We start from the raw sequence: 22,588 nt of genomic DNA, 5'->3' as shown, positions 1-22,588 counted from the left end.
ATGTAAAACAGGCATACACTTGATAACCAAGTACAAAAAAACGTTTTAAAATAAAACCGTTACTGTCACTTTAAATTTTAAACTGAACACACTTTATTACTGCAATTGCGAAAAAACATGAAGGAATTGTTCAAAATTCACCAAATTTTCACCACAGTGTCTTAAAGCCTTAAAAGTATTGCACACCAAATTTGGAAGCTTTAACCCTTAAAATAACGGAACCGGAGCCGTTTTTATATTTAACCCCTTTACAGTCCCTGGAATCTGCTTTGCTGAGACCCAACCAAGCCCAAAGGGGAATACGATACCAAATGATGCCTTCAGAAAGACTTTTCTATGTATCAGAGCTCCACACACATGCAGCTGCATGCCATGCTGTTCTCAAAAACAAGTGCGCCATACCGGCGCGAAAATGAGGCTCTGACTATGATTAGGGAAAGCCCCTATAGAATAAAGTGTCTAAAACAGTGCCTGCCGATATTATTTTACAAAAAATACCCAGATTAAATGATTCCTCAAGGCTAAATATGTGTAAATATGATCGATTTAGCCCAGAAAAAGTCTACAGTCTTAATAAGCCCTTGTGAAGCCCTTATTTACGATCGTAATAAACATGGCTTACCGGATCCCATAGGGAAAATGACAGCTTCCAGCATTACATCGTCTTGTTAGAATGTGTCATACCTCAAGCAGCAAGAGACTGCTCACTGTTCCCCCAACTGAAGTTAATTGCTCTCAACAGTCCTGTGTGGAACAGCCATGGATTTTAGTGACGGTTGCTAAAATCATTTTCCTCATACAAACAGAAATCTTCATCTCTTTTCTGTTTCTGAGTAAATAGTACATACCAGCACTATTTCAAAATAACAAACTCTTGATTGAATAATAAAAACTACAGTTAAACACTAAAAAACTCTAAGCCATCTCCGTGGAGATGTTGCCTGTACAACGGCAAAGAGACTGACTGGGGTAGGCGGAGCCTAGGAGGGATCATGTGACCAGCTTTGCTGGGCTCTTTGCCATTTCCTGTTGGGGAAGAGAATATCCCCACAAGTAAGGATGACGCCGTGGACCGGACACACCTATGTTGGAGAAAGTAGATTTGTTAGTGTCAATATCTGATGAAGAAAATTCTGAATGAGAAAAAACATCATCAGAGAAGGATAAATCAGTATGTTGTTGGTCATTTGAAACTTCAATAAATAAAAAAGAAGTTTGAAAAAGACCTAAAAATTTTATTAGAAGGCACAAAGTCAGACAAAGCCTTTAAAATAGAATCAGAAAAATATTTCTTAAAAATCTTCTAAATATTTCTTGTACATAAGATGTAAAAAGAATGGCAATATATAAAGCATAAATATTAATGGATTCTGAATGTAAAAGTTTATCATGATAACCTATTACAAACCATAGCTAAAGATAAACATTCATAACATTTAAAATAAATGAACTTAGCTTTGGTAGGACTGAACTCAGTCAAGAGTTTTTCCAGAAGTAGCTTCTGATCCAGGGTCAATCTGAGACATCTTGCAATATGTAATAGAAAAAACAACATATAAAGCAAAATCTATCAAATTCCTTAAATGACAGTTTCAGGAATGGGAAAAAATGCCAATGAACAAGCTTCTAGCAACCAGAAGCAACTAAACAATGAGACTTAAATAATGTGGAGACAATAATGACGCCCATATTTTTTAGCGCCAAAAAAGACGCCCACATTATTAGGCGCCTAAATGCTTTTGGCGCCAAGAATGACGCCACATCCGGCGACGCCGACATTTTTGGCGCAAAACGTAAAAAAAAATGACGCAATCACAAACAACTTCCGGCGACAAGTACGACGCCGGAAATGACAAAGAAAATTTTTGCGCCAAAAAAATCCGGAGACCATTGAATTCAAATAGGCAATACTCTCTTCACATCCCTCTGACATTCACTGCACACTGAGAGGAAAACCGGGCTCCAGCCTGCTGCGAAGCGCATATCAACGTAGAATCTAGCACAAACTTACTTCACCACCTCCACGGGAGGCAAAGTTTGTAAAACTGAATTGTGGGTGTGGTGAGGGGTGTATTTATAGGCATTTTAAGGTTTGGGAAACTTTGCCCCTCCTGGTAGGAATGTATATCCCATACGTCACTAGCTCATGGACTCTTGCTAATTACATGAAAGAAATCAGGGTGAAAAGGTGCCAGAAGAACAAAAATAACAGACGCCCCACAGAAATCATACGGGCGGGGAGCTGTGGACTCCTTCCATCTGAAGAAAAGAAAATTATCAGGTAAGCATAATTTAAGTTTTTCTTCATAAATGGAAAGAGTCCACAGCTGCATTCATTACTTTTGGGAAAACAATACCCAAGCTATAGACTAGAGGACACTGAATGCAAAAACAGGAGGGTACAAGAGGCGACCCATTCTGAGGGCACCAGGCCTGAAAACCCCTACCCAAAAAAATATCGCTTCGTCCGAAGTCGAGAACAACTTTGGAAAAAAAAAAGTAAAAAAGGCCCAAGGACACTGACCCGCAGATAGTCCACAAGCCTTGCTAGAGACCGCAGGCTCCAAGAGACACCTTCCGCCAGCAGTCGGTTTCCAAACACACCCCTTACTAAAGAAAGGGAACAAACTACTGTATCCTTCCACAAAGAAAAAAAGACATAGAGAAAAACATTATTGTACTTGTAAAGTGCAGCTAATCCCCCTTAAGGGACTCAAGGCGCTGCTCATTTTATCAACCTCAAAAGGAGAAAAGGCTGAGTAGACCTCACCGGGGATCGAACTTGCAACCCTCGGTTTGCTACAGTGCATTAGTATGCTGAGCTAGCTGACCAGCTAGCATAAGGAACTCCAGAAAAGATCCCTAAAAAGGGCACAACGAGTCCTAAACAAAAACACAGAGCAAAAAACCTGAGAAACCGGGTCAGGCTAATAGAGACCCAACCAGTCTCCTAGAAACAAGGGGAGGCAACGCCCAGACCCCAGAAATACAAAAACCACGGGATAAGGCGGGGGTCTGAAACAGAGAGAGGATCTTCCCCGAACCCAGTGCAACCGAAGACGAAGGTCCCCAAATCGCAAAAAGGTAGCTCAGAATACCGAAATATTAAAAAACGAAAACCTCGTGCAGCAAGCTCAGATAGGTCTGACGAACAACACCTGAAGCAAAAACACTGCACGCTGCAGTCATCTAAAAATGACTCTGAAACTTAAATACTTGCAGGGCAAGTAAAAAGCAGATTGCTAAGTATCCACTAACCAGCGGATAACGTTGCAGACTATCTAAGAGCCGCCAGTCCTTCCCACAAATACTGAACGTGAAGAAAGGAGAAACCTCAAAGAGGCTTACCGTACCTCGAATGCTCAGAGGACGAAATAGCAGAGCAACAGATCTCAGATCTTGCTCCAACACCGGACCAGCCCAAGCGACAGACATGTCTGATAGACAGGGGGGACAGAAAGACCCCAACCCAAGCCCCCAGGGAATGGAAAGAAAAAGGGGGGACCCACCCCAACAGAGCTCGGGTGCCAACCCAATCCGCTCCTCCCAAATAAGGCACACCCAAGGAGAAGCCCCTAGGACCTGGAACAGAAAAAAGTGCAATAGATCCATAGGAAGACCTGTCACAACTCTCTTAGACAGTCTCTACGTAGAGAGATCAGAGCCCACAGAGCAGCAGATGCTGCCCCTTACAGAATATAAGCCACCTGATTCAACCTCCTAAAAACAGGGCAGGACAATGACCCTCCAGAGAGGAAACCCCAGCTCATAAGGAAGAAAAACTATCCCCTCAAAAGGGAAGGGCACAGATAAGAACAGCGTACATGTCCACAAGACACAAAGCCATAGTATGATCAAAACACAGACAGAAAAAAAAAATCAACCAGACACCACTGTTGACCCAACAGAGAAAAAACTCCCCATGAGAGGAGCACACTCAGTCCGAAGGACAAGTCAGGCCTTAAAGTTTATAACCAGTACCCAAAAGGTGGATGTGAACTCTGGCCTTCCTCCTTGCAAGCCCAATGAGCTAGCCCCTATGTCGCAACATAGGGTCCCTGAAAAAACTGGGTCATCCCGAACCAGTCCACAGGATCATAAGTCTCTAGACATTCAAGAAGGATCCAAGACAAGAACCCTGGACCCAGAATCGTCCTAGCACGAACGACACCCTTAGGAACACAAGATACCCCATCTGAAGCAATCGGACCTCACAGGGGATGAAAACCGGGGAACCCGGAGAAAGGGTACAGGACTCACTCATAATTCCCAGTCCAAAGGGAAGAGAACACCCTTAGCCGGAGTTCACCAACAAGGTGCTAGGCTGCGACAAAGTCACACAATTTCTCTAGAGCCCAAAGGCCCCAAGGTCAACACAAAGGGAAATGAGAACGAGAATAGAGTCACCCGAAAGAGAGAGTAGAAAAGAAAGGCTAGTCTCCATAATCCTTTCAGATTAACGTTCCAGAGGACCACACCCAAGGGAGAAGAATGCAAAGCATACCAAACCCAGGCAGAAAACATCCCCTAAGCAAAAAGCTTGGAAAAAGAGACAACACCTCCTATCGCCCCTGATATGGAGACGACTAACTCCCGAAGGAAGACACTCACGGCCTTCACTTCCTAAATAAGCGGCCAAAGCTGCCAGAAAAACCAGACGAAGTCCAGAATGTCTGACCCAAAGGAAGAGGACCTCTAAAAGGAAAAAGTCCTAAAAGGACACTTCCAAATAGACCTTGAAAGGCAAAACCGTAAGAACGGTGGTATGATGGACCTAAATCCACCAAGCCTCCAACCCACAATGGGAAGGAACACTCTAGTTCCCGGAAAAAAAGGAAACGACTGAGCATGTTGCCGCGGATCTCAACGGAGTCCTGGCCCACTAGATTGAAAGGCGAATGAGGACTAAACCAATCCCCCATGCCCCTAAGCAACCACTGACCATCAAGTCCTCTCGGGATGCCAGTTGAAGCTTGTAAAATAACAAGTAAACAACACAAATCACATTGTGATCACTAGGCGCCCTCACCAGACCAGCCGGATATAAAAAAGGCGCCACGTGCCTGAACTAGGCCTCAAAGACAGAAGGATTTGTACCCAGTCAGGACCAGCCTGAAACTAAGGGCCCCAGCACTGTCAAGGCCACATAGAGTCTCAGACAGAACATAGGACTAGTACGTCCTCACTCTTGAACAAACTTTTGTAAACGTAAACAGCGCGACCACAAAATCACGAGTATCAATTCTAGACAAGGAAGTTCCTGAAGGAAACATCACACAACAACATGAGCTTTAGTTGGCCCAATAGGGGTCCGAGACTGCCAAGCTCAGAACTGGAAAAGGATACACAAATAACAAAGGCTATACGAAGATTACTTCATCCCCTTATGTCTATGCAAGCAAGCTAGTTGAAGATTAAGACTGAGAATCCCCAGACCCATTAAGAGTGGGATCCTCCAGCAACGGCAAAACATGCCTCAACAGAACACGAAGGCACGCCAGTCTAACGAAAAGGCGCAACATACCTCCGCCGGGACAAAAGAAAACACCGGCCCTGAAGGTTGACCCGAGGCCTCAGGGGCAGTCGCTCCCCGGAGGGCTAAACTGGACCAGGCGATCCCACACCTGACGAGCGCTGGTTAACGGAACATGGACAATATCGTAAGCATACTCTCGGGAGTTGCAGATGCGCCACGCCAAAGATATGGCCATGCGGATCCGGTGGGAACAGGCCACACTCCATAGAAGGATAAGTAGCGTTTGGGTTACATGCATGAGTAGTAAGAGTTGGTGGTAGGGAACTCGCCTCGTGGGAAATAGAATCCCCAGAGGCGGATGGCTCAGTGGGCACCAGATTCCCTGATCCAGAGGAACAGAGCCCTCTAAAACGCCATTCGGAACATACCTGATGGGCATGTATCACCCGGGCCAATTCATATTCTTCGCAAGAAGTAGAGTCTGAATCGAAGACATCCGTCTCCAAAAATCAGAATCCTCCATAACTGGGATATTGAATAAAAAATGGACTAATAAGAAAAATCTAAACGGCACCTTACACCCCCAATGGCTGGGGCACTCACCACCTCCAGGGAACCAGACACCAGCGGACCAGGATTTCTCCGTCGCCACACGGTCAGGAATGCGGAAATGGAGAGCCAAAATGTGGCCACGCACGGTCACAAGGTAAACCGTGCAGTCCATGAAAAAACGAGCCCGACCGCAAAAGCCGCGTCACTAGACATTATGTTCCAAAATAGCCATGAGCCGAAGCAACACTACACAGTAGCAGACCGAATCAGATAAACATGATTATATACCCCCCTGTTCAATAACCCCCTTTAGGAGATATTAACCCTTGATTGCGAGATACAAAAAAAGAGCCTCACTGAGACCCTATGTTAAAGTTATCCCCGAAAGGTTGTAGCCCCTCTCGGATAAACAGTTGTAATTACAATACATCCATGATGAAAGTAAATAAAACTATCTTACCGGAATCTATGCAGTGGAACAGGAACACGGCCCTTCAAGTGTGACAGATAGTAGCGTTGCTTCTGCCATGGATTTGAGAGAAAAAGCAGGCAGCGAAAGTCGTTAACGCGGATTGCTTGTGGAGCTGTTAATATGAGTCGGGATGGTTTCACAGAAAGACTCTCCCTGCATCTCCGGACTCTAACTTTCACCCATGCTCTCACTGAGAGGCTGACAGGACTACTTAAAACTTCAGTCCCATGACGAAGAGTACTACCCTCCATAAGAGACTATCGAGAACTTCTGACACTTCTCGGCTAACCTTTCTGAGATGAAAGGTAAAGAATGACTGGTGGATGAGGGAAGTGTAGTAGGTTTTTGAGCCTTCGGCTGGGGTGTCTTTGCCTCCTCCTGGTGGCCAGGTTCTGAATTCCCAAAAGTAATGAATGCAGCTGTGGACTCTTTCCATTTATGAAGAAAACAGCAAGAAGCCTTCTAAACAGCAAAGCCATCTGAAATATGCGCACCTCACTCTACAGGAAGTGAAGAAAAGCGCAAAAAAACTGGAGATTATGGGTAAGTGAAGAGACATATATAGCAGCTTTGCTGTAGTGCTCTTTGCCTCCTCCTGCTGGCCAGGAGTGATATTCCCACTAGTATTTGATGATTCCATGGACTCACCATATCTTAGGAAAGAAAGTACTTCAGAAATTTCCAGAGCAAGCATAACAACAAGGTTGTGAAGGTAATTGGTATCATTCTTGCACTGGGTCTTGGGATAAAAAAGTTTGAAGAACCCTGCTGTAAATTACTCTTAACGTAATACTAGAAAATATTTTGTGGTAATCACAGAATAATTGTTTAAAACTCACCTAATATAAGGAGAATCAGCACCACCTAAAAATAGTGTTGGCCCAGGATATGGCTCATGAAACTCGGGGAAGTCCATGAGGTCATGCAGGTGGGAAGAGATAGCCTCCAGATTCACTCTCCATTTGAAATTGCCATTCTCTTGGACTAAGTTAGTTATAAGAAAATTGCGAACTGCTGGTTTCTGTACGTAAAAGAAAACCAGACTGTAAAATAGGTGGGATGTGTACGGCATCAAAAAAACAATAACTGATAATGCATATAGTTGATTTTATATACACAGAGTTTATTTAAAGAGACATTCTAATACTGTACAAACTTTTTTGCATTACAGACCTTTCATAATCTTTATTAGTTAGCCAATCAGGAGTGCTAGTTGCACGGCTCACAGAACAATTAATTAATTTTGTGTTAAGAAAACAAAGTTGAATGGTAGCTAAAAAAACAGAATTTATGCTTACCTGATAAATTTCTTTCTCTTACGGTGTATCCAGTCCACGGATTCATCCTTACTTGTGGGATATTCTCAATCCCTACAGGAAGTGGCAAAGAGAGCACACAGCAGAGCTGTCCATATAGCTCCCCTCAGGCTCCGCCCCCCCAGTCATTCGACCGACGGTTAGGAGAAAAAGGAGAACCATAGTGTGCAGTGGTGACTGTAGTTTTACAAAAAATAAATTTGAACCTGACTTAATTGCCAGGGCGGGCCGTGGACTGGATACACCGTAAGAGAAAGAAATTTATCAGGTAAGCATAAATTCTGTTTTCTCTTACATTGGTGTATCCAGTCCACGGATTCATCCTTACTTGTGGGAACCAATACCAAAGCTTTAGGACACGGATGAAGGGAGGGAACAAGTCAGGTAACCTAAACGGAAGGCACCACTACTTGTAAACCCTTTCTCCCAAAAAAATAGCCTCCGAAGAAGCAAAAGTATCGAATTTGTAAAATTTGGCAAAAGTACGCAGTGAAGACCAAGTCGCTGCTTTACAAATCTGTTCAACAGAAGCCTCATTCTTGAAAGCCCATGTGGAAGCCACAGCTCTGGTGGAAAGAGCTGTAATTCGATCAGGAGGCTGCTGTCCAGCAGTCTCATAAGTCAATCGGATAATGCTTTTCAGCCAAAAGGAAAGAGAGGAAGCGATAGCTTTTTGACCTCTCCTCTTACCAGAATAGACAACAAACAAGGATGACGTGTGTCTGAAATCTTTAGTTGCTTTTAAATAGAATTTTAAAGCACGAACCACATCAAGATTGTGTAACAGCCGTTGCTTCTTAGAAACTGAATTAGGACACAGAGAAGGAACAATGATTTCCTGGTTAATATTCTTATTAGAAACCACTTTCGGAAGGAAACCAGGTTTTGTACGCAAAACAACCTTATCTGCATGAAACACCAGATAGGGTGAATTACACTGCAAAGCAGACAATTCTGTAACTCTTCGAGCAGAAGAAATAGTTACCAAAAACAAAACTTTCCAAGATAATCACTTAATATCTATGGAATGTAAAGGTTCAAACTGAACCCCTTGAAGGACTGAAAGAACTAAATTTATACTCCATGGAGGAGCCACAGGTTTATAGACAGGCTTGATTCTGACTAAAGCCTATGCAAACGCTTGAACGTCTGGTACTTCTGCCAGACGCCTGTGTAACAGAATAGACAGAGCAGATATCTGTCCCTTTAAGGAACTAGCTGACAATCCTTTCTCCAATCCTTCTTGGAGAAATGACAAAATCCTAGGAATCCTAATCTTACTCCACGAGTAACCCTTGGATTCACACCAACAAAGATATTTCCACCATATCTTATGGTAAATTTTCCTGGAGACAGGCTTTCTAGCCTGGATCAAATTATCTATAACTGATCCAGAGAACCCACGCTTAGATAGAATTAAGCGTTCAATCTCCAAGCAGTCAGTTGCAGAGAACTAGATTTGAATGCTTGAATGGACCTTGAATTAGAAGATCCTGCCTCGATGGCAGTGTCCATGGTGGAACAGATGACATGCCTTCTCCTGTTTGATTCTGGCTACCAGACAAGGGAGAAGGGGAAACGGTGGAAAAACATAAGCCATATTGAAGGACCAAGGCGCTACTAGAGCATCTATCAATGCCGCCTTGGGGTCCCTGGACCTGGATCCGTAAAGAGAAAGTTTGGAGTTCTGACGGGACGCCGTCAGATCCAACTCTGGAATACCCCATAGCTGGGTAAGCTGAGCAAAAACCTCCGGAAGGAGTACCCACTCCCCCGGGTGAAAAGTCTGACTACTCAGAAAATCCGCCTCCCAGTTGTCTATTCCTGGGATGTGAATTGTAGATAGATGGCAGGAGTGATCCTCCGCCCATTTGATGATCTTGGATACTTCCTTCATCGCTAGGGAACTCTTTGTTGCTCCCTGATGATTGATGTACGCTACAGTCGTGATGTCCGACTGAAACCTGATGAACCTGGCCTCCGCTAGTTGAGGCCATGCCTGGAGCGTGTTGAATATCGCTCTCAGTTCCAAAATGTTTATCGGGAGAAGAGACTCTTCCCGAGACCATAGGCCCTGAGCTTTCAGGGAGTTCCAGACCGCACCCCAGCCTAACAAACTGGAATCGGTCGTGACTCTGGTCTGCGGAAGCACATTCCCTGAGACAGGTGATCCTGAGACAACCACCAGAGAAGATAATCTCTGGTTTTCTGGTCCATTTGTATCTAAGGAGACAATCTGCATAATCCCCATTCCACAGTTTGAGCATGCACAGCTGCAGTGGTCTGAGATGAATTCTGGCAAAGGGAACAACGTCCATTGCCACAACCATTAACCCGATTACCTCCATGCACTGAGCCACAGAAGGCCGAGGAACAGAATGAAGAACTCGGCAAGTAGTTAAAAGTTTAACTTCCTAACCTCCGTCAGAAATATTTTCATTTCTACCGAGTCTATTAGCGTTCCCAGGAAGGGAACCCTTGTGAGCGGGGACAGAGAACTTTTTTCGATGTTCACCTTACACCCGTGAGACCTTGGAAAGGCCAGAACTATTTCTGTATGAGCCTTGGCTCTTTGAAAAGACGACGCCTGAATTAATATGTCGTCCAGATAAGGTGCTACTGCAATGCCCCGCGGTCTTAGTACCGCTAGAATGGACCCTAGCACCTTTGTGAAAATTCTTGTCCAGAAAGGCGAACCTTAGGAACTGATGGTGATCTTTGTGGATAGGAATATGTAGGTACGCATCCTTTAAATCCACGGTAGGCCAGAACTATTTCTGTATGAGCCTTGGCTCTTTGAAAAGACGACGCCTGAATTAATATGTCGTCCAGATAAGGTGCTACTGCAATGCCCCGCGGTCTTCGTACCGCTAGAATGGACCCTAGCACCTTTGTGAAAATTCTTGTCCAGAAAGGCGAACCTTAGGAACTGATGGTGATCTTTGTGGATAGGAATATGTAGGTACGCATCCTTTAAATCCACGGTAGTCATATATTGATCTTCCTGGATCAATGGTAAGATTGTCCGAATGGTTTCCCTTTTGAATGATGGAATTCTGAGGAATTTGTTTAGAATTTTTAAATCCAGGATTGGCCTGAAAGTTCCTTCCTTTTTGGGAACTACAAACAGGTCTGAGTAAAAACCCAGTCCTTGCTCTGCAGTTGGAACTGGGTGTATCACTCCCATCTTTAGAAGATCTTCTACACAGCGTAAGAACACCTGTTTCTTTGTCTGGTCTGAAGACAAACGAGAAATGTGGAACCTTCCCCTTGGGGGAGAGTCTTTGAATTCTAGAAGATACCCTTGAGCAACAATTTCTAATGCCCAGGGATCTGGAACATCTCTTGCCCAAGCCTGAGCAAAGAGAGAAAGTCTGCCCCCTACTAGATCCGGTCCCGGAGCGGGGGCTACCCTTTCATGCTGTCTTGGTAGTAGCAGCAGGCTTCTTGGCCTGTTTACCCTTGTTCCAGCCCTGCAAAGGCTTTCATGTTGCTTTGGGCTGGGAAACGTTACCCTCTTGCTTTGCGGTTGCAGAGGTTGAAACAGGTCCGCTCCTGAAGTTGCGAAAGGAGTGCAAATTAGCCTTGTTTTAAGCTTTAAAAGGTATATCTTGTGGAAGGGCATGGCCCCTTTCCCCCAGTGATATCTGAAATTATTTCTTTCAACTCTGGCCCGAATAGGGTCTTCCCCTTGAAAGGAATATTAAGTAATTTTGTTTTGGACGACACGTCAGCCGACCATGATTTGAGCCAGAGCGCTCTTCGCGCCACAATGGCAAAACCAGAATTTTTCGCCGCTAATTTAGTTAATTGTAAAGCGGCATCTTTAATGAAAGAATTAACCAGCTTTAGAGCATGAATTCTATCCATGACTTCGTCATATGAAGTCTCCCTCTGGAGCGACTCCTCCAGCGCCTCAACCAAAAAGCCGCTGCAGTAGTTACAGGAATAATGCAGGCAATTGATTGAAGAAGGATACCTTGTTGAACAAATATTTTCTTTAGTAACCCTTCTAATTTGTTATCCATAGGATCTTTGAAAACACAACTGTCTTCTATTGGTATAGTTGTGCGCTTAGCTAGTGTTGAAACTGCTCCCTCTACCTTAGGGACCGCCTACCATGCGTCCCGCCTGGGGTCAGTTATGGGGAACATTTTCTTAAAGATAGGGGGGGAACAAAAGGTACGCCTGGTCTCTCCCACTCCCTAGTCACAATATCCAAAACCCTCTTAGAGATCGGAAACGCATCAGTGTATACAGGGACTTCTAAAAACTTGTCCATTTTACACAATTTTTCTGGGACCACCATAGGGTCACAATCATCCAGCGTAGCTAAAACCTCCTTAAGCAGTACGCGGAGGTGTTCCAGCTTAAATTTAAATGCTAATAAATCTGATTCTGCCCACTGAGAAATTTTACCTGCGTCACAAATTTCTCCCTCAGACAGTACATCCCTCACCGCCACGTCAGAGGGTTGTGAGGGTACAACAGATAAATTATCCAAAACTTCTGATTGCTCATCCTCTGTTCTTAAAACTGAGCTATCACGCTTTTTAGGAAAAACAGGCAGTTTGGATAGAAATGCTGTAAGGGAATTATCCATGACTGCTGCTAATTGTTGCAATGTAATAGGGGCCAATGCGCTAGAGGTACTAGGCATCGCTTGCGCGGGCGTAACTGGTGTCGACACATGGGGAGAGGAAGGAGGGCTATCCTCATTACCTTCCGATAAAGAATCATCTTGGGCCACATTTTTAAGTGTCACTGCATGGTCTTTAAAATGTTTGGATATGTTAGCACACTTTAAACACAAATGTAAAGGGGGGACCGCCATGGCTTTTAAACACATAGAACAAGGTCTATCTGTAGGCTCAGACATGTTAAACAGACTTAGACAGCACTCAAATACAGTAAAATACAATTTTTGAAAAAACAGTACTGTGCCTTTAAATAATAAAAAGCGCATACTTTTTTTACTAAACCTCCAAAAATCATCCAATCTTTATGAAATTTTCACCATATGATCCTAATGATTTGAAATGATTGCACAGTAAATTTCAATTAACCCCCTACTGCCCAAACCGGAGCAAATTAACCATGCCACAGCCTTTGCTGTGGTCCTACCTTCCTTGGGGATTAGTTTTGATCGAAAATAAGCCTCTCTGAAGTCCTCAAGTAATCTTTGGACCCTTCACATGTATCTGCATGAAGCTGTTTGTAAAATCAACTGCGCAACTGAGGCGCGAAATTCAGGCCCCCTCCATCTTCCCTCAGGAGTTTGTGGGGCCTTCCCAAGCCAAAATAGGTGTCTAAATATATGCCATGCGGAATAAAACCCCAAAAAGTGTTTTAAATGCAATATAAAACTTGTATAATGTCAGATTATCTTAAAAAATAATCTATTGCCCCTTAACAGTGTCCACCAGTGTATTGAGCCCTTTCAATAAGCCTTCCTTCTATACTAAGTCTCAGAATATGGCTTACCTTTCTCACATGGGGATTCTGTCAGTCTTCCAGCATTACTAAGTCTTGACTAGAAAATATTGACTGAACATACCTTATAGCAGTTAAGCCTGCAAACTGTTCCCCCCAACTGAAGTTCTCCTGTACTCAACAGTCCTGCGTGGGAACAGCAATGGATTTTAGTTACAAGGTGCTAAAATCATATTCCTCTCAGCAGAAATCTTCATCATTTTCTGCCTCAGAGTAAATAGTACAAACCGGCACTATTTTAAAATAACAAACTTTTGATTGAAGAAATAAAAAACTACAAACTAACACCACATTCCCTTTACACTCCTGTGGAGATGCTACTTGTTAGAGCGGCAAAGAGAATGACTGGGGGGGGCGGAGCCTGAGGGGAGCTATATGGACAGCTCTGCTGTGTGCTCTCTTTGACACTTCCTGTAGGGATTGAGAATATCCCACAAGTAAGCATGAATCCGTGGACTGGATACACCAATGTAAGAGAAATTAAGGAATGTATAAACTTCCAATAAATAAGGTACAAAATGATTGTGGTTGATGAGACCTATATAATTTTTACTTGATTGCTTGTACCTTCACAATTGTACTAAGCTGTTCATCTGCCAGTCTTCTAGCTGTGGATCGGGGCATGTTCCCTTCCAGACGTACATTTTGCATGGCTGTAATAAACTTTGGGAAGCCAGACTGTGGAATAGACTGTGGAATAGACTGAGAAGGGCTGATATCTACAGAAACCAAACGCTCCACCAACTGAGGCTATGGGAAAAAAAAATAACAAAAAAGAAATACAGACAATGATTATTTTGTCAGTGAAATTGGACAAATCTTATCTGATGGCAGAAAAGACTATAGCTTTGCAACATGTGGCAGTTACATCCTAATGCACTGAAGTCATATGTTTTATATAAGATATGATTTACTGCCAAATAGGTTCATAGAATGTACTATGCAAACTCTTATGTTTAACTACACCTGTGTTCCACGGTTAGAAGAGAACCAAATAATTCCTATAAATCAGTTTTTGTTAGCGATGCCCCTCCAGTACACCTTAATGGGCATAGTATGTTTAAAAATCAGTGTTTTAATCATGTCCTTAAAGGGACAGTATACACAATTTTTCATATAACTGCATGTAAGACACTACTATAAAGAATAATATGCACAGATACTGATATAAAAATATAGTATAAAACCATTTAAAAAAACTTACTTAGAAGCTTCCAGTTTAGCTCTGTTTAAAAGGTTACTGGAACACCCACTGCAAGTGGGAAATATCAGACACTCCCCACCCCCCTTTGCATACGAAAAGACCCTTTACACAAACAGAAACAAGCTGGAGTAGGTATACGTTAGTATTCTCCTAAAACTTTGGGGCTTGGTTAGGGGTCTGAAAATCAGAGCAATGTTATTTAAAAATAAACAAAACTATCCATTTAAAAAAAAAAACAAAAAAAAAAACTTTATGGGCTATATAAATAGATAATTTATAAAACATTTATGCAAAGAAAAAAGGAGTGTATAATGTCCCTTTAACACCTGACCTTCTTCTACAGCTACTTGAGGACTTTGAGTTTACAACATCTGCCGTCAATTATAACATCTATATACTAATAGCTACAGTTTAAACGTTCTTTACTGTAAACTAGTGTTTGCTAAGGAATTTAGCCATGGGACTTTTACAGTGCTTTTTTTTTTAGTGAACCCCAGGAACACAAAAATAGCACACAGCAAATCATCAGCTGATCACAATCAGGTCTTCACACTAAAAATGAGCACACATTAAAGGAATAGTCTAGTCAAAATTAAACTTGTATCATTCAGATGGAGCATGCCATTTTAAGCAACTTTCTAATTTACTCCTATTATCAATTTTTCTTCATTCTCTTGCTATCTTTACTTGAATGTAAGCATAAAGGGAAACTGTATTCAAAATAAATGTGTCATCCATATGAAAGGAAAGCATCTTAATCTTGCTGATTTGTTTAATGTGAAGCAAAATCGGTTTAAATTTTTAAATAAAACTATTAAAGTGGGGCCAGTTATGTACTTCCTGCTAATGCTTAACAGCTGACAGGTACTTCCTGCTAATGTTCATTGTCTTATACATACATCCTGCTAATGCTCCGTGAGCTATGTAGAATATAACTATAAGGCAACGAGTCACTTTTCCTTTATATTTATTCAGGCAATAAAAATATTAGTATGTTTAAATATCGCTCTTTTGAGTAAAATGTCCCTTTAAAAGGGACATAAACTCCAAATTTTTCTTTCATGATTCAGATAGTGCTCACAGTTTAAAATAACTTTCTAATTTACTTCTATTTTCACATTTTCTTGTTATTCTTTGTTGAAGGAGCAGCAGTATACTACTGGGAGCTAGCTGAACAGATCCAGTGAGCCAATCACAAGAGATATATATGTGCATTTGCCAATCAGCAGCTAGCTCACAGTAGTGTATTACTGCTCCATGATTTTAAACAAAGGATACCAAGAGAATTAAGCAAATTACATGCTTTTTCTGAATCATGAAAGTTTAATTTTGACTTTACTGTTGCACTTCCTGTAACTTAAAACAAACAACTTTAGCTTCAAAAATATATGTTTTATGGTTAAATAGTGCTCTTTCAAATCTATAATATAAATTTACAGAATTTTCTGTCACTTTTTAAAAGGGACATTATACACTAGATTTTTCTTTGCATAAATGTTTTGTAGATAATCCATTTATATAGCCCATACAGGTTTTTTGTTGTTGTTGTAAAAATGTATAGTTTTGTTAAGGGCTGATGCTCCAATTTGGTAGTTACAACCCCCTTTAAACTACACTTATTTATTTACTCTACTAATAATAATAAACACACGGACACAGAGAGCTGGGTATAAGACCATATCATGGTCACGTTTATTTAACCTTTAAATAAACCTGACTTCAACTGAAGTCATAACTAAACGTTTAACTCGTGGTGGCATTCGAGGCCTAGTAAAGAAGTATAACAGCTCCATATGACTAGAGGTCGCAGCCAGGTGTTATGGAATTGGAAATCGCAAAGGGGGGCCGCAAAAAACGTGTCTCCACCCCATTTTTCTAGGAGGCGCAGACGTCCTAAAGGATCTTCAGCCAGCAGACCCGCGGGGCGGGGGCCCCCAGGTCACGACCTGAGGACATCTCCCCCGCCAATTAGCCCGACTGTCACCCCTACAGACTCTGCCCTCAGGTGTTTATAGCCACGACCTCCCGCCACAAGAGACAGGCTTTCTCAGAAAAAACTGATTCTTGCCGCCACCAGCTAAATATGTGTAACTAAGGCTCTTTTGAGGTCCGCCATGAAGATCAACAGCCCTTTGTCTGCCAAGTGCACGCCGTCTGGGCGATATAGCTGCTTCTTATCGGCTGAAATCTGTTCATGGCGAACCACAAAACCACCTACAGCCACAACTGCTCTACCCAGCTCCCTGTTCCCCTTCTTCCTCACTCTATAAGCTGTTTTGGGCGTGGGAAAAAACCACCAACACAACCGGGGGATTATGTTGGACCATGCCAACCTCACCCCCTGGAAACGTTGCACAAATCCACTGCACGTCGGATCTCATGATGTTGATGAGGTCCAGCGCCGGTGCGCAACCTAAGTCATTGCCCCCCATGTGCAGAATGATGATATGAGGCTGTCCCCATCTGTGCCTGGCATCTTGAAGGAGGGCTGGCAAACCATTCCATTGTAAGCCTCTACGACCCAACCATCTCACCAAGGCCTTTGACACCGCTAGCCCAAGCTGGTGCCCGTCGGGATGGGAGAGAGCCCGCAGGGCCGCCCAGTGTACGTAGGAGTGCCCCACGATCCAAACGCGGGTAGGGCCCCCCGCCACACCTAAAATGGATTACAATGATTAAGAACTGTAACGCCAAACGAAACTAGGCAACACGTTAACTATCAATTAGTCCTCCCCCCCTTCTCTACTATGCCTCAGTTGGGGGGCGCACGTATCCCTTGTAGCAATTTGATTTCCATCTACCCAATCTCTGAATGTTTTGCGCCTCCCATCCCAACGCAGCCGCGCTGGTTGCCGCCCCTATGCGGAACGAGTGAGGAGTAATCCTGCAGTTCCCCAAACCAGCCGCGATCGCCGCCCGCTTAAGGACCACGGCAAACTGGTACCTAGACAGATTAGACCCGTCGGCATGTACCAGGAACTGCGGCAGGTCCTGCGTACGCCGCGTTACGTATGCCCTGGTCACTCGCACCGGGCAAGCTTCCTAAATCGAAGGGGTCAGGGTCACCCATGCCCCCTTTCCGTCCTGGTCTGTCTTGGAATGCGGGATGAACAAGATCAGATTATCCCCGGCCCATTTAACATGAGCCATCTGTAACCCAGACTTAGCTGCCTGTTTAGAGGCAGAGACCAACTCCCCAGGCCTCAGTGCCGCAAAAAATGCCAACGAGAAGGCGCATTCAAACAAGGCCTTCTCATAGGCATCTAAGCAAACGGAATCTAAAACACTAATCAGTCCGAGCAGCCTGTGCAATGTCACAGGCTCCCTCGCGTCTCGTAATCTCCCTTCCAGCCTACCCCAACCCTTGACCACCTGCCTCACTATAAACCCTTTCGTAACATTGGGGTATTCTAGCAGGTTGCTGAAAAAGGATATAGCGGCTATTTTAATAGAGATTGCCCCCTTTGATATCCCCTGCTGATTCCAGCGGGCAAGCCAACATAGAAACAATTTCCGTGGGACTCCCCTTAAGTCCACGCTATGCGCCGAGCAATACTCTACCCACTCACCCCAATGTTGTGAGTAAGCCCTCCAGGTGTTCGGAGCCAGCGACGCCTGCACTAAGTGCCGAATGGAATTCCAAGCCCCGCCACCTGCCAAACAGAGGGGGGACAGGGTAAGCCGCACGCTGCTGCATTAGGCGCCAGCCTACGGAACTGTTCCCACTGAAACCTAGATAGCGCGTCCGCCAAGGTGTTATTCACCCCCGGGACATGCCGTGCCACAAATTGCATGTTATACTGTAAGCATCTGAGTACCAAGTGACGTATGTACCGAACGACCACCAGTGAGGAAGCGGATAACCTATTAATGGCGAACAAAACACAATGCACCGGTTTCTTAGGACCAGACCCTACAGCTCAATTGCCACAACAATGGGAAAGAGCAACAACAACGTTAGGTTCCTAGTCAGGCCTGCCTGTACCCATGACAACGGCCATGGTTCGGCACTCCACTGCCCATTGAGGTAAGCCCCATAGCCGAACGCCCAGGCTGCGTCAGTGAAGAGGTGGACTGCCTGGCTAGAAGCTTGGGGTGCCCGCCATAACAGTGTCCCATTAAAGTCTATGAGAAATCTCTCCCAAACCAGGAGGGACTCTCGCATTTCCTCCGACACCTTGATGGCCCGCGAGCGCTGAGGAGCGGCCAGCTTAGCTTCCATCCTCCTATTAAACGCGCGACCCATGGGTATCACCTTACACGCAAACTTTCTTCTTTGAAAATCCCAGGAAGAAGAGGCAGGAATCTTCCAGAACCTTCCTTATAAATTGGTAAGTCTAAGACCTCCCCTAACCTTGCAACATTGTTGCTAACACACTACACTGGGATTTTCACTACCCTGGCAGGCCCAGGCCCTTAACTCCATTACAGGAGACTTTGCTACCTTACATTCCCCTTATTTTTAAATAACATTGTGCCGATTTTCAGACTCCTAACCAAGCCCCAAAGATTTTGAAGTAGACTGTTGTCTACCTACTCCAGCTTGCTCCTGTTTGTGTAAAGTTTCATTTCATATGCAGAGGAAGGGGGGGGGGGGAAGTGTCTGCTTTCACTGGGTGTCCCAGTTAACCTAATCAAAAGTGCTAAACTTGGGGGGCGGAGCTAGCCACTGATGGAACAGGACGTGTGTGTTAGTAGCTCTGTCTAAGAATATGCATAGATCTGAATAAAGAGCAGATAAAGCAGTGAAAATCATACTTTTTTCCTCCTAATTATTTGCACTTATATCTGTGTGCATTTGGGTCTTAGTTGAAGGTTCTGGTGAGAACTTTACACGCAGCCTCCACATCGACTGCTTGCCTAAGGCGACATCAAGGCAACAGCAGGGGGGCTTGCTCTCCGGAGAGTCAGGGCTCCGCTCCGGAGGCTGAACTACCCACCCTAACAGAGATCTGCAGTTGAGGAGAAGGTCTTAATCCCTACAAGACTTCACCGGAGTGCAGCAAACTATTTACCTAACCCTAGCGCTCCTGGATTTACCCCACCGCTACTGATCCCGCCTCACAGCTAGACACACACTATATCTTGTTCCAGAGGGCCGGGGATCCGCTCCGGAGCTCTTATTTGCTGATCGGTGTCTGCCGGGGTCAAGGAGAACTCATCCTCTTCCCTTAGAGGAGCTTCAGGTTGGGGCCCACGTGGGAAGGAGATCTGTGACTTGGAGGCCCTGCAGAGCCTCGCGGTTTACCAGGAGCCGTCTCAGACGAGGAGAATAGGCAGAAACTTCATCCAGGAGCCATAAGGAGGTACCCGGGCTCGGGAAACTAACTTTATCCCAAGGACAGGGAGACAATTGCCTACTCCACAAGGCGGTTGAAAAGGGCGCGAATAACGGCCATCTTGGGCCTCTGCATTATCCCTTTACAGAGACCATCCGGACTCACGCAGCACAACAATACCGGAGCCTTGTGACTCTCTTTATCTGGCTCGGATTTTCGGAGGGGACATCAGATCACGGCAGTGAGAGACTGGGAGGCCTTTCAACCCTGAATACCCACGACCCATTGCAGGTCCCTTCCAGCCCTGAGTGCCCCACGTGGACCGGTGAGAGTAAATTCAAGCATACCACACTTGTTAGCTGGGTGTTTAGGGACTTCCACACATAAAATTTTAAGTGCACACACTGGGGCAACTAATTCTCCTACCAGAGATTGGGGAGCAATCTACAAGTCTATACTCCCTGGGTAGCAGGTATAGCTAGTGCTGTAGGGGACGCTCCTTACAGAGGAGTTGAACTAGACATTACCAAGGGAATTTGGGAGACTTATCCTCATCCATTGCTACAGTACCCAGCGCAGGGCCCCTCAAGGCATCTGTTTTCTACCAGTTTGCTCTCACATGCAGGACTGTGAACACTGATTATTAGAGGCCAACGTTAAGTTAACCCTGTCAGTTTGAGCTAGGCCTAAGCAGTGCTCTCTGTGAATCCCCTCTGTTGATTAGGAGATAAAGTGCCTCTCTTGGGCAATATAATAAGCAATCTTAAGTCAGTTCTTTGCATTCATACGGACTCTATAACCTGTTTTCACACACTGAACTGTCACCTTAACTTTGTGTCTAAGGCTGCTGCGTCAGCATAATTGTCTTTTAACTCTCAGCCCAAAGTGGAATGTAATTTTAGTGTCTGCCTGATAACTTCTATTTTTCTTTACAGGTTTCTTTTATAGTATCAACCATAATTGCTCATTAGATAAAGGTTTTCTAGGTTGCCCCCTCAAGACTCCCCCTTTATGTTTTTTGTAAGCAACTAGTTATTGGGACATTAGAGCCTAAGGGGGGTCCGCTCCCCGATTAAAATACTTTCCCACTGCTTAGACTGATATTTACATCCAGTTAGCCCCCAATAGGCGTTTTAATTTGTGCGCTAATTTTGTGAAGCCCATTTGAGACTCTCCCTTTCCGGCCCACTAGCGTGAGCTGGTCACTTCCACCTACCCTTTCCCCTTCCTACAGGTCGTATCCCCATTTCCCTGAGTTTAGAGGGGGCACATTGAGTATTGAGTACTAAGTGTTGATTATTACATACTGCAGCTTGCTGAGTGGTTTTCTTACGACGCTCGGAGACACCTTGGAGACCTAAGGTTTGGTCAGTATCATATATTCAGCGTGGTATTAATTCACTCACCAAGACCAACTTCCATGGTCTCAGATAAATAGGTTTTGTACAGTCTCTCCTCACCTCCCCACTCCTGCCCAGTTCGTCTGGGTGGGTCATATCCTACTTCCTTTTCCCCTTCCTTTGGGTCGTATCCTTTGTATCCCAGAGGTGGGGAGTAGAGCTGCAGATAACGTTACCCTTGTTGTAACTTGCATGTTGTCCACAGTCCACTGACCAGTCTTTCTCAGTTACACAGGTCTCAATAGGGCCTCCCTGCCTCAAGGTGAGGACATAAGATTGCTGCCTGTACTTACCATGTGATAGATTCTGTTTAGGTGACACTCAGCCCCGCTCTATAGGTTTTAGAGTAATGCTTGTTATGAATATGTGATGTGCTAACCTTACTTTTTTTCTTCAGTGGAGACATACGTTTGGTATTGGCAAAGAGGCCTTGGGTCTAGGTTTACATTTTTGCTGGACATTTCTAGAAACACCTTGCCTACTCAATATGCCTCATTCAGGTAGAAAGCTTCCCAAATCAACTCTGAAATCTAAGAAGACGGTTTATGACCACTTTGCACAACAGCCTAAAGATCCACGTATGGAAGCCCAAAGGGATATAAGTGACCCTGACTCACAGGATGAGGAGTCTCAATCTAGTATTCACTCTGCGTCTGCCTCACATCACTTTATCACTGAAACAACTTAGCAGAAAATGTTAGCGCAAGAAATACAACGTAGTTCGGCTGAACTTAAAAAGGAGATCTCTGAAATAGGAGAGAGAGTGGATTCCTTAGAACGAAAACAGGATGATATGGTGGTAGACCAGTCTAACCTTCTCTCCTACTCAGAAAATTTAGCAGAACAAATTTCCCAACTAGAACTTAAGCTAGCAGATATAGAGGATAGATCAAGGCGCAATAACATCAGGTTCAGGGGAATCCCTGAGTCGGTCGCCCCAACTGAGCTACAAGAGTTTCTGATGGAACTGTTTTGTGACCTAATAGGCACACCTGAAGGCCTAACTAACACCATGTAACGAGCACAAAGGGCTTTGCGCCCCAAAACTGTGGCCTCTGACAAGCCACGAGACGTCATAGTCTGTTTCCACAGCTTCTTGTATAAGGACAAACTGATCCAAGCAGCCTTCAAGAAACCTCCTTTAAGCAAGAGATTCAAAGAGATACAACTCCTACCTGATCTCTTGGCTCACACCCTTCAGCAAAGGAGGCATTTCCAGCCTGTCACTATCACTCTGCAGAAAAATAACATCAAATACAGATGGGGGTATCCCACTCGAATTATTATCACTAAGGATAATCAAACATACATGGCTACAACCCTAGCTCAGGGCCTATCTCTATTGGCGAATTGGGGTCTTTGGCCGGAGCCTCCCCTGCAACGGGACTCTCCTCAT

At 44.3% G+C, this 22,588-nt stretch overlaps 1 protein-coding gene across 1 annotated transcript in view; it reads right to left on the bottom strand.

Annotated features, from left to right (window-relative positions):
* Positions 1-22,588, bottom strand: part of ABHD11 (abhydrolase domain containing 11) — a 137,419-nt gene that overhangs the window by 41,107 nt on the left and 73,724 nt on the right. Inside the window, exons 5-6 of the mRNA XM_053706342.1 lie at positions 13,877-14,059; positions 7,340-7,521 (exon numbers count right to left, since the gene is read on the bottom strand). Of these exons, the coding sequence (XP_053562317.1) occupies positions 7,340-7,521; positions 13,877-14,059 (365 nt within the window). The remainder of the gene's footprint in view (positions 1-7,339; positions 7,522-13,876; positions 14,060-22,588) is intronic.

This window comes from Bombina bombina, chromosome 3 (genome assembly GCF_027579735.1).
Source record: "Bombina bombina isolate aBomBom1 chromosome 3, aBomBom1.pri, whole genome shotgun sequence".
Lineage (NCBI taxonomy): Eukaryota > Metazoa > Chordata > Amphibia > Anura > Bombinatoridae > Bombina > Bombina bombina.
Note: the sequence above shows the minus strand (reverse complement) of the source record. Positions and strands in the feature narration are given on the sequence as shown.